The sequence below is a fragment of the Anabas testudineus genome, chromosome 14 (assembly GCF_900324465.2).
Source record: "Anabas testudineus chromosome 14, fAnaTes1.2, whole genome shotgun sequence".
NCBI classification, from domain to species: Eukaryota; Metazoa; Chordata; class Actinopteri; order Anabantiformes; family Anabantidae; genus Anabas; species Anabas testudineus.
In genome coordinates this window covers 8,473,135-8,488,543 of record NC_046623.1, presented here as the reverse complement: position 1 = coordinate 8,488,543, position 15,409 = coordinate 8,473,135, and the positions used below count along the sequence as shown (strand labels likewise).

At 41.4% G+C, this 15,409-nt stretch overlaps 2 protein-coding genes across 5 annotated transcripts in view; one reads left to right on the top strand and one right to left on the bottom strand.

Moving 5' to 3' along the window:
* The window catches only part of klhl13 (kelch-like family member 13), a 31,682-nt gene extending 27,555 nt beyond the window's left edge, over positions 1 to 4,127 (top strand). For all 3 annotated transcript variants that reach the window (XM_026371963.1, XM_026371965.1, XM_026371962.1), the window contains one exon: positions 3,076 to 4,127. In XM_026371963.1, coding sequence (XP_026227748.1) covers positions 3,076 to 3,563 — 488 coding nt within the window. In that variant the 3' untranslated portion in view covers positions 3,564 to 4,127. The remainder of the gene's footprint in view (positions 1 to 3,075) is intronic.
* Positions 4,128 to 12,500: 8,373 nt separating this feature from the next.
* LOC113169162 (LRRN4 C-terminal-like protein) lies at positions 12,501 to 14,922 on the bottom strand. Of its 2 annotated transcripts, none has more exons than XM_026370346.1 (2): positions 14,818 to 14,922; positions 12,501 to 14,049 (listed from the first exon to the last, which is right to left on the bottom strand). In XM_026370346.1, exon 2 carries the CDS (start codon positions 14,039 to 14,041, stop codon positions 13,316 to 13,318), a length of 726 nt encoding a protein of 241 aa, XP_026226131.1. In that variant the 5' UTR covers positions 14,042 to 14,049; positions 14,818 to 14,922; the 3' UTR covers positions 12,501 to 13,315. The 2 variants fall into 2 exon arrangements, with proteins under 2 accessions (XP_026226131.1, XP_026226132.1); XM_026370347.1 differs by having other exon boundaries at positions 14,822 to 14,922.
* Positions 14,923 to 15,409: the final 487 nt, after the last annotated feature.

The window sequence follows — 15,409 nt, the reverse complement described above, 5'->3', positions numbered from 1 at the left end:
TAAGAATATTTACCTGAATGCACTGGCAAATAAAAGTAAAAAACTGAAAATCTCTTTGCAGTACTGTTGAGCTTATTTACAATTTAAGATGCTGGCGAACATGCTTTATTAGATACACTCCTTGACTTTGATTACGGTGCAGAAAGTCATTGAATATAATTTCATAATCCACAACTCTCATGTAGTTTATACACAGCACATTACATGCCATATTAGTTCCAGCAATCTGCCATGTTTTTCTGTTTTATCTTTTTGTTTTTAATAAAAGAAGAACTGCCCCATGTGCATGCGAGTGTAAAAGTTAACGGCGCATGAAGAGCCTTTTAATTTGATTTCATATGAACTAACTTTGACTTGCTGAAAACAGGCCAGAAACTAATAACTAGACGTTTGCTACAATTATTTATATAAACAAAAAGCTAACTTTTATCACGTTTTAATTAGTAAGTATTCACTTGGCAAGCAGGAGACGGGGGCATATCTGGGACCACACAGACCACATGATTTGGCAAAGCCTGATATTATAGTGGAGCAAAGATGAAAGCCAGTTTTCACTTTTTAAATTAAATTAAAACAGGACTGATCTAGTGTACTGGTGGCCAGCTGTTTTCCGATTTTTTTTTTTTTTCTCTCAGGCTGTAATCTGCAGTTTGCTCACCCTTATGATATTCTAGTAGATTATTACAGAGTTTTTTTGTTTGTTTGTTTCATGCAGTTATTAGCAGTCCAGAGTCTAGTAAATTTCAAGTAGCAGTAGTTGAGCTGTGACACAATGTCATGCTTTTGCACCTGCAGCAGCTTAAACAGTGTGCAAGTGCAGAGTGCAATGCATCAACTACAGAAACATGCATATCTCATAAAAAACTGTCTTGAACAGAGAGTAGTGCTTTTAATGCAAAAGGTACAAGTAAACGAGCATTGCCCATTAGGGGAATTGTGTTGCACTGCGACCGTACTGTAGCACCCAGGGTTAGAGTCTCGCTGTGCAAGGTGAGCCATGCTCAAGTGCAGTTTTGTGTCTCTCCGTCATCGCAGATCAGGTCACATTCTCCGGCTGTACTGCTGTGCTGTCTGAAGGTGTTCTGTCAGCCGGATGAACCTGACAAATGCACTCAGTGCACAGACCATCACAGCTCAAGTGGTGTGGCAGAGTTCAGACATGAGAACTGAACCGGCGCGCTGCCTCTGGTCACAGTCATATCTGACAGATTAAGATCTGTGTCAAGATCCTGTGGTCTTAAACTTTAGACCATTTTTAGTTATTTACAGAGTCATCTACAACAAGGGCACTGCAGGCTTTGAGTAATTTAGATTTTTAGGTGTTTTGACAGGTGAATCCTCACAGGCAAGAGTGAGGGAGTTATTTTTATGATTTTTTGATTATTTAATGACTTCTCAATGATTTGCTGTGGCATTTTTTTCTTTAAAAAAGGGAGTTTTTTACGATTATAGTTTTGAGTTAAAATAACATCAATAACATAGATTTAGATTATTTAATTCCAAAAAGAGTGGTGATCTATAATGTCTGTAGTCTCCCCACCAAATATTATGCATATTGACTTATTGTAATTGCAGCTATTTTAAACAGTGTGGGTGTTGGTAATTTTAAAATGACACTCCGTTAACTATAAACTAACCGGAAATATATTCTTCCCCCTCCTCTTGCTCATTTTAATTAGGTGGCTAACTCCTGACTAGGAATTGTATGCTCTATATTGTGCCCTGAAAAGGTTCTCACAGTGAAATGCAAAAATAGTATCCATGACAAGTGCTGTTAACAGTCACACAATACAATACAGTGCAATGAATTTTATAGATGTGGAAATTACTATTGTGTGACTCAACATCCGTCACTGATGACCCAAAATGATGATGATTCATCAGTGTCTGAGCTTTCAATTTACTGCTCTCCAGTAAGTGAAACATAGCGAGCAGTAAGTGAGTGAGCAAGGGGATGATTTTACACAGGTGAAATGATCTTGATTGAAACATTTCCTAGCACCTGCAGGAAGTGATGGTTGCACTGAAATGTCAAAATCCTGTGAGGTGCTTATGGTCTGTGGAGAACTTAAAGAGATCTTACCATAGAAAAGACACTGAACTGCAACCCTTGCTGCCTAAAATGCAGCTGCCTGTCCACAACGAATTTCCCCAAAGGGAATAATCAAAAAGAAATTATTATTATTATTATTATTATTATTATTATTATTATTATTATTATTGTTATTGTTATTATTATTGTTATTGTTATTGTTATTGTTGTTATTATCAATAAGACTTGCCCCATGGATTACTTGGATAAAGGAAATGGATAGTCAGGCTATCTGTGGATTTGATCAATTAAGGAGGTGCAGCATCATGCATCTGAGTAATGGCAGCTGATTAGACAGCTCGGCCCTCAACAATCAACCGAGCACACAATCGCTGGGCAGCAGCAAAAGAGGGATTCTGTCTCTATTCAGCATGCTCTGTAAATCTTCACTGCATTTGCTGCTAGTCACTCTGCCTGGCGGGGGGAGGGTTGGGCTGGCTTCCACCCAAATGCATGCTGGGATTGTGTTCCTCTTTATTTTAAGCCTTCCCTGTAGACATGTCCTGTTTTTTTTTTTTTTTCCCTCCCCACTTTCCCTCAGCTTTTTGTATCCCAGCATCTAGTGTGTGTGTGTATGTGTGTACACGTGTGCGCGCTTTGTAATGGTGTTCCTCTTTGTACTGACTGCTCATCATCAGCATCATTTCAAACTGTGGAAAAGAGGCTGGAACAACTATTGATGTCACTCTAGTTTATAAAACTGTGGTTTACAGTGCATGTTGGAGGTTTAGTTTGAGTTTACGGAGGTTGAGGAAAGGTGAGATTTTCTTTCTAATTCTACTTCACAATGCTGTTGAAGAAGATGTTGACTATTTCCAGTGTTCTAGCTCCACATGGCCTAGATGAATGAAAATGTAGTTTATAATCAAAAAAATGAGTCACTGATTGGTCTGAATGACAACTCTGGATAGCTGTTTTCCACCCCTAAATGATCTGTGTAGAGGAAAACTTTCACTTTTTTTTTTTTTCTTTTCTTCCTGCAGGGGGGATCACTCACGACACTTTTCAGAAAGAGCTAATGTGCTTCGACCCAGATGCAGATAAATGGACTCAGAAAGCACCCATGACTACAGTCCGTGGCCTCCATTGCATGTGCACCGTGGGTGACCGTCTTTATGTGATCGGGGGAAATCACTTCCGGGGCACCAGCGACTACGACGATGTGCTGAGCTGCGAATACTACTCCCCCGCCCTTGACCTGTGGACACCTATTGCCGCCATGTTGCGAGGCCAGAGCGACGTTGGCGTGGCCGTGTTTGAGAATAAGATCTATGTGGTCGGGGGGTACTCTTGGAACAATCGCTGCATGGTGGAAATCGTACAGAAATATGACCCAGAGAAAGACGAATGGCACAAAGTGTTTGACTTACCCGAGTCGTTGGGCGGGATCCGAGCCTGCACACTCACGGTTTTTCCCCCTGAGGATATTTCAGGCTCACCGTCTGGAGAGTGTCCCCTCTCAGCACCTTGATGAGTAAAAAGGGGAGGGGGCATAATGTTCATACACCCATTGCCCTTCACCCACCTAACCCTCTCAACAAACACACCTTTTAGACATTGTTTGCACTTCCTCTTTGGACTACATCTGTACTGCATCCCTAAGTATCCCCAAGTCCACCTCCCCTCAAGCTGTGCAGAAACCCCCTCCCTAAGTGATAAAAGCTACATACCGATACGGTTTGGCAACCTAATTACATGTTACTGTTGCATACTCGGTATATTTTGGCAGGAAATACCTTGACTTGAAAAGTGACTTTGCAAATCAACTTTTCTACCTGATGTCTACAAAGTTTTCTTATGTCCCGTTTATTTTAGGACACTTGACGCTGACTACCACACTGACTCTGTCCCTCTAGTCTATGCCAGGTTAGATGCAGGTGACCCCAGAGAGCCGAAGCGTAGGGACAGATGAGCTCCTAAATATGGCTGGTTTTTTAACTCAGGGGTTGGCCAAGGCCCCATCTACGTCTCTCTCATACAGTTTGTTCTTTCCTGCTATTGCTATGAAACTGTTAACAAAATGGTGTTTTCTAAATTTAATAAACATGATTTTGAAAGTAAATAAATGTTGCTGTCATTACTGACTACAGCAGATTTGGTCCGATCCTCAAAACCTTTCAACATGATCGACATATACAATAGTAGATATGTTAAAGCTTGTGCCATTTGATGTGTTGGTACTGGATGGATTAGTAGACTCGTTGAATTGGATTTGCTTTTTAAACAGCATTCAAGGAGATGGGATCAGATTAATGAAGATTTCACTGAGGCCTCCTGACTCTGGTACATAATGTGTGGTCAATAATAAGCTGTGGAAGAGAAGTTGGCTCCCTCTGTCTTATTTTGTACACTTAAGTGAAATGAATGAACTTTAGAAGTGAAGTAAAGGATCAGTCAGCGTCTAGGGAGTGGTTAGTATGCTTACAATCCAGTCTCTTTCAATCCCTACATCACATTTTATATCAGTTTCACAGAAAGTTTTCAGTGGTCAGACGCTTGGTGCCGCTTGTGTCGGCTTCAAAAAGCTGTTACAATAACAACCTACCATCCAGTGCTGTAAATATTGCGCTGCTGACCAGTGTTACCTGGAAACTGGCACTTCCACCACTGTCATTTCTCCTCCTGGCATCAAGACAGACTGTAATGTTGCCCACAATCTGCCCACCTGCTCCTGGCCGATTAGAGCCTTAATAGCAACATATGGTGTCCGAGACGTCTGCTTCATGCTGTTACAGGAACAAGAAGGTTTGTGTAATCATCAGGTGAGTTTGTTTTGCAGCTTTAAATCCTCATTATGCTCTCATTATACTCCATTAATGAGACACTGCTGTGGTGTTTGATTTCAAATGTTAATGCCTGTTCCTGTGTTGTTCATAGCCACAAAGTTTCCGCTGTGCCGCTGTCATTTCATCAGGACATTTTACATAACATCTTAAATTCATTACCTGCACACTGACTTTTGTTGTGCTCTATTGTTTCATTTTTTGCCATACGTCCTGTGCTTCTTGAGTTTTATTTTAAGCTTTGTCAGGTTGAGTTGTGTTAATAACTTTTTTTTTTTGTGACATTTCAAAAGCTCTATTTTTTGCAGCAGTTTATTATTAAATCCTTTTGATGTTGCATATTATTCTTTCACATTTAAAAATAGGCAGTTTGTGATCATATAATGGAAAGTCACTGAACCAACCGAAGAGCAGAACTGAAACAGACTCAGCTGCTTCTATGTTGGGATACAACATGATTAATGTGGAACAAGTACATTAATACAGTTTGAGGCCTTTCTCGTGTGTGTTGACATGGTTATAGACTGTGAAATGATGTTAATCATTTACCATATTGGTAATATTTGCAAATCTATATCTTGAATTTTAATCAGTGCCCACTGTCTGACTCTTGGGTTGGTCTGTTGATGGTCAGTCAATCATGCTGGACGGACTGACACGACATTTTGCAGACATTTACCCCGGAGGATGAATACTCATGACTTTGGTGATCCTCTTACCTTTCCCATATGTCTGTCAGCACTTTTGACATTTGTGGTTCAGACTGAAATGTCTCAACAACTAATGATAGACAGGTGGATTTTCATGCGTTTTTGGCACAGACATTTAAGGTCCTACTAAATCCTAAGCCCCTGGCTTTTTGTTTTGCACCACCCTGAGGTTAATATTTTTGTTTTTAACATGTCTCTACAGCTTTGATTCCTTGTTCCCTTTCATCACATGCCACTAGACTACTACCGAATACCTGCATCAGACACTATGTACTTAAAGCCATTTAGCAAATTTGTAACATGCTAACACCCTAAACTTAGATGGTGAACATACAATTCCTGCCAAACGTTAATACGTTATAGCACTGCATTATGAGCAACTTCACAGAGCTGCTGGCATGGCTGCAGATTTTACTTTTTTGACATAAATGTATTGAAATCATAAGATTTCACTTCTGTTTAATGCAGAAATGATCCAGGCATGCAGAGTATTTACAGTATACTGCAGATTTGAAATGCTTGGGAGGGTTTTATCTTTGTTCTGTAGCCTCAGTCAAACCAGACAGATCAGTCTTTTTTCCAACAGCACTCTGCTGTTCTCAGACATCTTTTTAAGCATTAATTGATTTTTAAACAGATTGGAGTCGAGACGTCCACTGGCATGCACTGACTCTTTGATGCCCTTCAAGGATTTTTTTGTGTTGATGGTGCAAAGCATTTTGAGGACAGATTTAAAATGTCACCCAAAAAAAAACAAAAAACAACAACTCAGCATATCCACATTGTAGCAATGCAGCACATGCACACGGTGTTGCAGATACAGTGTGATTCTTGCCACATGGTTGCACCGCTTCCTGGTGTTTTATGGGAATAAGAGTTAATATTACATGATGTAGAAATGTGAGCATGCTGGAGACTGAAGGCTTGGATTTTTAATGAACAGCGTGTCCTCAGTGCTAAAGCGAAGAGAACTGGAGCAAGAAATGACACGCGTTCACTGCCCCCCCTCCCCTCCCCTCCGCCTCACTACCTGTATTTCTCTGTGGATTTCATCACCACTGGAGGCATGTTCACTTGATTCATGAAGCAGATAAATAAAGGTGCGTGCAGATTATGGCCTGACTCATGACACATGAACAGAGCGCGCATTTGTATCTCGGCATGTCTCCAGATGGCTTCTCCTCTCATCTCATGCCAGCCAGAAAATGACCTAGATTCTGCAGGCTGGATGTGTTTACATATATACTGATGACATTGCCAGTCACAAAGCATTGCTGTCGCCAGTGAGGAGAGGGATGCTCTTACTGTAACTAAAGCGTCAGTCTACCTCCCATCATGATGAAATACTCTGCAGAGCCACAGATCCCTGCTGTCCTCTGACTGCAGTCATGATGGTGTTAATGGCTATTGATCCTTCTAGCTGGCAGACAGCCAACATATCCTGCTAGATATATTTATTTTTGCACTAGATCACAAGCTGCCTTCTGTTATTAGACTCCATAAAGGTTTTAGGTATCAGAGAAAGGTTTACATCTCTCTTCTCTCTTATAATCATGAATATTCAGAAAAGGTCAAGTCCTTGTTCTCCTCCTGAGCTCTCTATCTCTCGTGGCTGTGTCCTGAATAATCTGTCCCTGATTCCTCTCTTGTTCCAGTGCTTGTTCCTGCCCCAGCTGTAGGTTTTTTTTGTTTAATAGCAGAGGTGGGAGGGGTAATGGGGATTTATTTTGTTCAGCATCTGGCCATGTATCAGACCTAGATTTTAGTTTATGCCTCAGCTGTATATATTTTCTGAAGGTATTCTGTGTGCAAATTGCATGTGTGTATTATCATATTATAATGGAGTAAAGTTCCCAAAACTTTATTGGATTTACTATTTCTCCTCTTATCATGCGCCTGGCCTATATATGGGACAGGATGTGCACAAAATTGCCTCTCTGCGCCTTAAAGAAATGCCAATGTCACATTGTTGCAGTAGGGATGTTAGGGTTTTTGGAGATTTCCATGCTCACGTCCAGTTTTCTCCCACAACTCAAACCTGTGTAGAGACTTGACGAGAGACTGGCAGCCTGTCTGAGACGTCACCATGTCTTCGCGCTAGCACATGCTAGGATATGCTCCAGTGCACCATTGACAATAAAATGGGAGGGGTGGGGGGGGCGGGGTGAAGAATATAAATTGGGGATTGGGCTGCATGGGTTGGATGAGTACAGACAGTATGATGCACACTGGCGGTTTTAAACTGTGGGGTTCTCCTTTTAGGTAACAACACTTTATAAAGCATATTAGGAGCAATTTCCTCCAGACTGGCGGAAGGGAGCGTGAAACTAGAACAGCCCAGACACTCTGGGAAAACTACTTAACCTCACATGGTTAAATACAGCTCTTGCTTCATGTCCCTCCAGATTTCCTGCAGTGTTAGGGATTCAGCTGACAGCACCTGAGCTCGAACCGAAGCCTTTTACAAAGTCAATTGAAGCAAATTGTCGCTCACACATTTAGAGAATAAAACCAAACAAACAGCCCGCGAGTTTTTCAGGATGCAGGAAAATTGAATTGTACATGCTGTGGCAAAATGTTCAAACTCGGTAAATGAAACACATCAGAGTGTTGCTACTCTAAAATATCAACAAGCTATTACAGGATGCATTATAATAAAACTACAGAACATACTGTTTGTTTGAATAAAGGGAGGTGACTCACTTGATTACCATTATGCACCTTTCAGAAAATGTATTCAAGTGCTACAATATTTTGCATGTGAATGGTGAAATATTCCTCTCATGCTGGGCCCCTGAAATTAACACCAGTCTTTGCATGTTCTTGGTTTGTGTTTGCTCTTTGTGTAGTAGTTTTTCAGTGTGTTAAGTGTAAGCCTATACAGACTATCCATTACGGAGAATAATGGTCACCTCAATGAGTAATTATGTATGTGCTTTATGTATCCACATCCATCAACTGGACACCGACACCAGAGGATCTTTTGCTCTCTAGGGAATAAAAAAATGTCACAATTCGAGTCATGTGAAGGTGTGTGTGTGTCTGTGTGTGTGTGTCAGTGCTGATGCCAAAGTGATTGATAACTCCCCTCTCCAAGCCGAGCGCAGTGTCAACCTCCTCAGCTCTGTCCTGTATATTGCCAGGTTGCCATGGTTACCCCAGCTTTTCATACAAGGAGGGGAGGGACGGGGTGAAAAGACATTTTTCCTCTTCTCCTCTTCCTCTTTATGAAATGCTCTCGCTGAGCCACCCTGGGAAGTTGAGAGCTGACCTTCCTGTCGCAGTGGACGAACATTTTGGGAAGAGGAGGCAGAGATGAGAAGCAAACATTTAGCCGCCTCTTCCAACTAAAACTTTTACTTTCCCGTTTGATGTCGAAATGTGCCTGAGCTGATTACTACTGCAAACTCATTTTCATCCCTATTAGAGCAACTAATTTCAATTACCACTACATAATGGCTGAGCGGATGCCAGAGGTGGCTTTCGACAGTGCTTTTTGCAATAATGACCTCTAGTGGTTCTGGTGATAACCAACAAAGTGAAGCACGACTGAGTCACGCTGAACTTGTTTTGAAAGATGTCTGAATGATGAAAGATGTGAAACTCTTGGTTGTTTTTTTTTTTTTGTGTGTGTGTGTGTGATGATGCCAAAAGAAGAAACGTAATCTAACATGCACCCTGCTGCATTTACATAAACCCCGATCATCCTTCCAGTCGCATTAGAGAGAGTCACACTCGAAGACAGAAGTTAATCTTTTTATATACAGAGTTGCTGTTGGAGCCAAGACACACACACACTTTAAGACATAACAGGAGAAAACAGGATGGGATGCCTCCAGGCAGGGGGCGCGGGGGGTCAAGTTTGTCCAACCACCCACTATCACCCAGAGTTTCCTCTGATGGGGGTCACAACATGGTTTTCAACACTGAATGACATCCAGCTCATTTTACAATAAAAGGCTTTGATTGACACCCCACACCCTAAGTGATCAGCAGACTAAAACCCAAAGTGGAAATCCTTCTACATGTGAATTAAACCTGTACACTTTGTGTTCACGTTTCCTGGCTCAGTGTAAAGGATGGTCTTGTTCCAGTAATGGGCATCTCTGATGGATGCCTGACCTACTTTGAACATTTTATGCCCTGTAAAAGCTGACCCCAGCGGGCAGCGAAAGCAGCCATTAGTGCCCCTATTGGTGGAATCCTAATAATAAAAAAAAATACCATTCATTTCCTCAGTGCCAGATGCAAATTAATTTTTCATGAATAATTAATTGCCTGAAAATGAATGGCTGTTTGGAATAACAGTAACGGCATAATGTTATGAGATGAACATATTTCAACCCACCATTACTTTCATTGCAGCAGAGCCTCTCGAAGTAGCTCGCACCTTGAATATATACACACACACACACACACACACACACACTGAAAGGAGATTGCTTTTATCTAAACGTGAAACAACCACACTGCTGTGTTAGGTTGTTATTTGCTGCTGTGGGTTTGTCAGTATGTACAGCATCTTTGATTTCACACGGTATAATCATGTCATCCATTGTTAATATAATAATACTGAGTGTCACAGCTTTGAGAAAAGGATATCCGTTCTTTTCCCATCTCTAATTTTGCAGCACTTTTTGGGTGTGTTTGGGTGCAGGTGGTTTAGTCCCTTTGAAGAGCTGCTTTGTCTTCGCTGTGATTTGCCACCTCACATTTCAAAGTGCTATTTGCCAGCAACAGCTTCTAATTGGCACTGAATCTAATGTAATCCCGCTTTGTAGATATGATAATTATTGTGATTGTGTGTGTGTGTGTGTGTGTGTGTGTGTGTGTGTGTGTGTGTGTGTGTGTGTGTGTGTGTGTGTGTGTGTGTGTATGGCTTTTTTTTTTTTTTCTTATTTGCATTAATGTTCTTTTCTGCCAGTTTGTACAGACAGGCTGCTCCTCCACAAATGTACCCGGCAGAGGACAATACCTTTGTACCTGTCTGAACACAGTGTCATGTAAAGGGCGCTTTTTGCATAATGATTTATTGTATATGTGTATATATATATAAACAGTGAGGATATGTGCTCCAGTACTTTACCTTTGTCTCTGTGAAATGAACTGATAGTCACTAATAAAAGTCCTGGATTACTGCCAGTTCAACATGTCACATCTACTTTAGTTCCTTCATGGCCTTTTTTAGTTAGGTGAGTCATTTTTCTGTTCAGTCGTCATTAACCACTCATTCTACTGCATGTAGAATCCAAAACTTCATAAATACAAACATATCATTAGTTCATAGACTGCGCAACTACAGTTTATTGTCAGTGTTAGTCATTAAGATAGAGGAACTAATCCTGGTGAAACGAGTTAAAAGACGACAAAGGATTTTTCAAGTAAAACTCCACAGCCTGCATTCGGCTGATTCACCATATTGAGTGTTACCTCTTTACCTGAATAATAATGAGTCAGCACATGACTGAATGCGATAGCAGTGATTCAACATGACTCGTCCTGTCATCACGCAGCCCCGCAGCTGACCTCGTTGCAAAAATGTGCCCACAGGTAATATAAACCAGTACCAGCATCACATGAGATTCATGGCAGAAACATAACGGTTAATTTCTTTTACGCCTATTGTGCATCTCACATCTGTTATTTTTCTTTCACTTTTTTCCTGCTAAGATCAGGATCTGTTTGGACAGGCTCCATGACTGCTTGGAAGTGCTGCACGTTGTGGATTTTTTTTTTTTTTGGTACAAAACCTCAGGGGAATCATTTACTGGAAGCAAAATACATGTGGCAAGCAGTAAAGTATCTATAGAACTGATCAGACATATGTTCAGTTAGGTTCAGATAAGATACTGGGAAATGACGGATTTTTAAAACTGAAACAAAAAAACAACAATTTGAAACTAGTGGGAAATAAAAAATAAACTCAGATGTGATAAAATGAGTTGGACTAGAATCATATTGTTCAGTAGTAGGGTGTGTCAGCTCAGGGTGTCAGCTCTGAGATAGACTGGCCGGCGTGATCCCCGCCTCTTGTCCTCTGTCGGCTGGGATTACTTACTTCAATTTAAATGAATTACGTTACTGTTTCTGCTTCTATTTAAATGAATGTTGAGTGTCGAGTTTAATAATCAGACTTTTAGCTCACAGTCATTGAGAACTTTTAACTTTGTGCAATAGGTCCTATTTAGATTTCTTCACAAACATTCACATTTCTTAACGCTGCTATTTTCAAGAGGAAAAACACTGGTTTTGTAATAAGATGTTGTCTTGTTTTGCGGAACAATAGTGCTCTGTCACTGCCTGTGGTTTTAATTCAACATATTCTGCATTTGCTTTAATTGTTTGTGTATGTTTTTGTCTCAGAACCCGACTTTTCAAGATTTTTCTTCCCCAGGCAGACTCATGCCGACAGCGTGTCATAAAAGCAACATTTAGAGACCATTTCTGCAACTGAAATAAATCTGTCGTGTCTCCAAATTATAGATGTTAGATGACTTCCAAACAGCTCCGTGTGATGTAAGAGGCGCAGTGCAGCTGGAAGAAGACAGACTGCCAGAAGCAGTGGAACCACTCTGTGGCACCAACTACTGTAGAGCAAAAAGAGATTATAACATGGCTGCGAGACATGCAGATGGAGTCTTGAGCATGAGATAAACTGGGAGGATTTAAAATATGGGACTTTCTTCTTTTCCTCATCATGACAAAAAAAAAAAAAAAAGCCTTGAAGCAGCAGTAGCTTCTCACCAGCCCAGTGCTGGATGACTGAAAGTCTCAGTTGGAATGAGACAAGCCTACAAAATGAATATCCTCTGAAAGGCGATTGTATGACAGCTGGAAAAACAGCACTGAACACTTGTACTATGACACAACTTCCGACAATAAGACAGATGGAAAGACGCGCCCACATCACGAGTGTAATGGCAAGTGTGGAAATGTTTTACTTTGAATTAAACAGTCAGATCCATTAACAAACATATACAGAGAATCAGTTTGGACAGGCCTGTTTCACGTCCCCTCGACTTGAATTTCTCCAAACTTAGTTCTGTCAAACGATATTCACACGTTCAAGGCAACAAACTGAAAATCATATTCATAAATACAGCACAAAAATCACTTCTAGTTGGTAAAAACACAATCAATCCATTAGTTAGCCTCTCACAGAGAGCTTCAAAATAATGACATACCAACATAAGATACTACATTTGATATAGTTTTGTTTCAGTACAGTACAGTATGTCTGATGTGGCAACAACTGCTACACAGTGAGAATTAAATTATTAAATTATTATTCTAAAATGGCTACAAATGACATCATGTGGTTTCAGTGTTTGTCCCCATCAGCTGTTGTGTTTATAAGTGTTTTTGTGAGATTACCTAAACACAGGAAAACCGCAAAACTAAAACTCAAACAGCTCTTTTGGCTCATGAAAAGCTAATGCTGCGAGATGATGGTAGTGTACCAGAGGAGGACGCTATCTGTCTTTAAACCTGTCTCATTGGTCTCATATCGTGGTCGTTATTATATCTCAGAACTGCTGATTACTTTGATATCTTTCAAAAGATGAACCGGACTGTCTTTAACAGACTGGCCCCTGTTACTTCCTGCAGAAAGAAAAAAAGCCACATAGCTGTTATAATCTAGTCCCAGTTAATTAACTGCAATAAAGCTGAAGAGAGTCCTGGGACACGGTCTTATCTCTCGAAGCGTCCGGTCTTGCTCTGTTTTCTGTTCACTGCATCTCCGCTGTGTCAGGCACGGAGATGCTGGCCGCCTGTTTCCTTTGCCTCCTGTGCCTCCAGAGCAGGACCCCCAGCAGGAGGAGGAGCAGGAAGCCCAGAGCTCCCCCGATGAGTCCTGCTCTCAAAGCCAGACTGTTGTCTGTGGGATGATACATCCCACAAGCTCCATCGCTGGCCCCGCTATCATTCACTGCGAGCACACAAACCTCTGCAATGTGCTCTATGTTGCCCAGAGCTCCACTCCTCTGGTGCTTCCCAAACTGTTGCCTCTCCTGCCCCCCCACTGTCACAGTGTAAGCGTTGACATACGAATAAGGTGCACACCACTGAATTATAACCTGTGACCCATTCCAGGACACGGATTTCAAGCTGGGTGCTTCTGGAGGGACATTGTGTAAAGTGAACCCTGGACACAAGCAGCCGGTGGAGACTGAAAGCTCATTACAAGAGATCTGACTCTCCACACAGGGGTTGTAGTTGCATCGCTGAGCCACCCCTCCATGTGTAGGCACTCTGGTGGGTGCAATTGTGGTGCTGTCCTCAAATATATTATAGTCCTCTGTGCGAAGCTCAGCGTTTTCAAACTCAGTTGGCTCCAGAGTTCTCACAGGATTCATCTCTATAACCTGTGATGTTGTAGGCAGGGTAGTGTAACCTCTGATAAAAGCCAGGGAAACGATCACCAGGTGGAGAAGAAGGTTTCGGATGGCAGGCATCGTGCTGTCTGGAGATCATAGAAAGTCAAATTAAAAAAGTACAAGTTTTTTAGCATATAAGCAATTTTCATTCCTGGTATCAGCCTGTTGGGTTTATGGCTACACACACGTACATTCACACAGTCAAGACTTTCTTTTTGTCTTGCATGAGAGAGCCTGAATAAGCACATGTGCTGCATGTGGCCCCCGAGACAGTGTCTTTCCGAGTTTAGCTGACTGCACAGAGAAGAACTGTGTTGAATGAAGCAAGAGGCTTAAATGTGAGACAAGCTCCAGTAGTAAAATGAAAAATCGACCAAACATTAAGAGTAAATTGTTGATGTTTTTTTTAAACACACTGTTTCCACTCCTCAGTAAACAAATGAAACTTAATTGGTTCAAATGTTTTAAGCTGCGACATGTTTGTCTCTGATTTACAGTCTTGTATACGGAGCTGCTAGGAATGACCTTCATTTGCTAAGATTTGGAGGTACTTCACGCTAATTCAACATTCCAGGCAGGATTGCACAACAGGTCCAAAATGCCTTCACACCCATGATACAGCACAGCCCTGTCAGCTGGATCCAGTTACAGGAAAACTGCATGTGCTGTTTCCACAAGAATCCACACAAACATACCTGAAGTACGGGAGGGATGAAGGGACAACAATGAAGTTCATTCAAGAAGTGTCCCCCCTCTCTAAGACAGGTCTGTGTTCAACCTTTTGCTGATTTCTTCCACAGTTCAGCTCGTTTCACCCGTAAAAATGCAAAAAGTATTTAAATACATGAACTCACCTACTTCTTGCAGAAGTTTCTAATCTTCATCAAAATGCAGTAGACCGTCTTCTCCTTGTTTTTCTTCCACTTGTTCCCTGTCTTGCTCTGTCCCCCTTTATATGCTTCTCGTCTCCCCAACAATGACCTCCTTCTTTCTGCCCTCCCACAGACCCCCCCTCCCTCCTTTACTCCCAGCTATTCACCAGCTCCACCTTCCTCTTTGCTAAATGGTTTGGTAACTCTCAGTCTGAGTGACTGGGGGTGCAACTTATTAGTCTGCTTTCAGTGACATCACTTCTGTTCCGTTTCTGATGAAGTGAACCACTTGAATATTTGTCGTATTTGTTCACGGCCGACAGGTTATTCCCAAAGTATCTCGCATGTCAGGGGGGGGCTCTCGTTTTTCCTTTTAAGGGTGAAAAAAATTTAGGAAGATGGTAAATTCTCTGTCATGGCTTTTGATTCACTGGAATCAGTCATTCGTAACATTTGTTGGCGGATACAAACAGCCCAGATGTCTTCTTAGCTGTCTAACCCTTCACCTAAATAAAATCTATGAACACTGAAGCAAAACTAAAAATACTAAAACTGTTGTGCAGCTGTTCCCCAG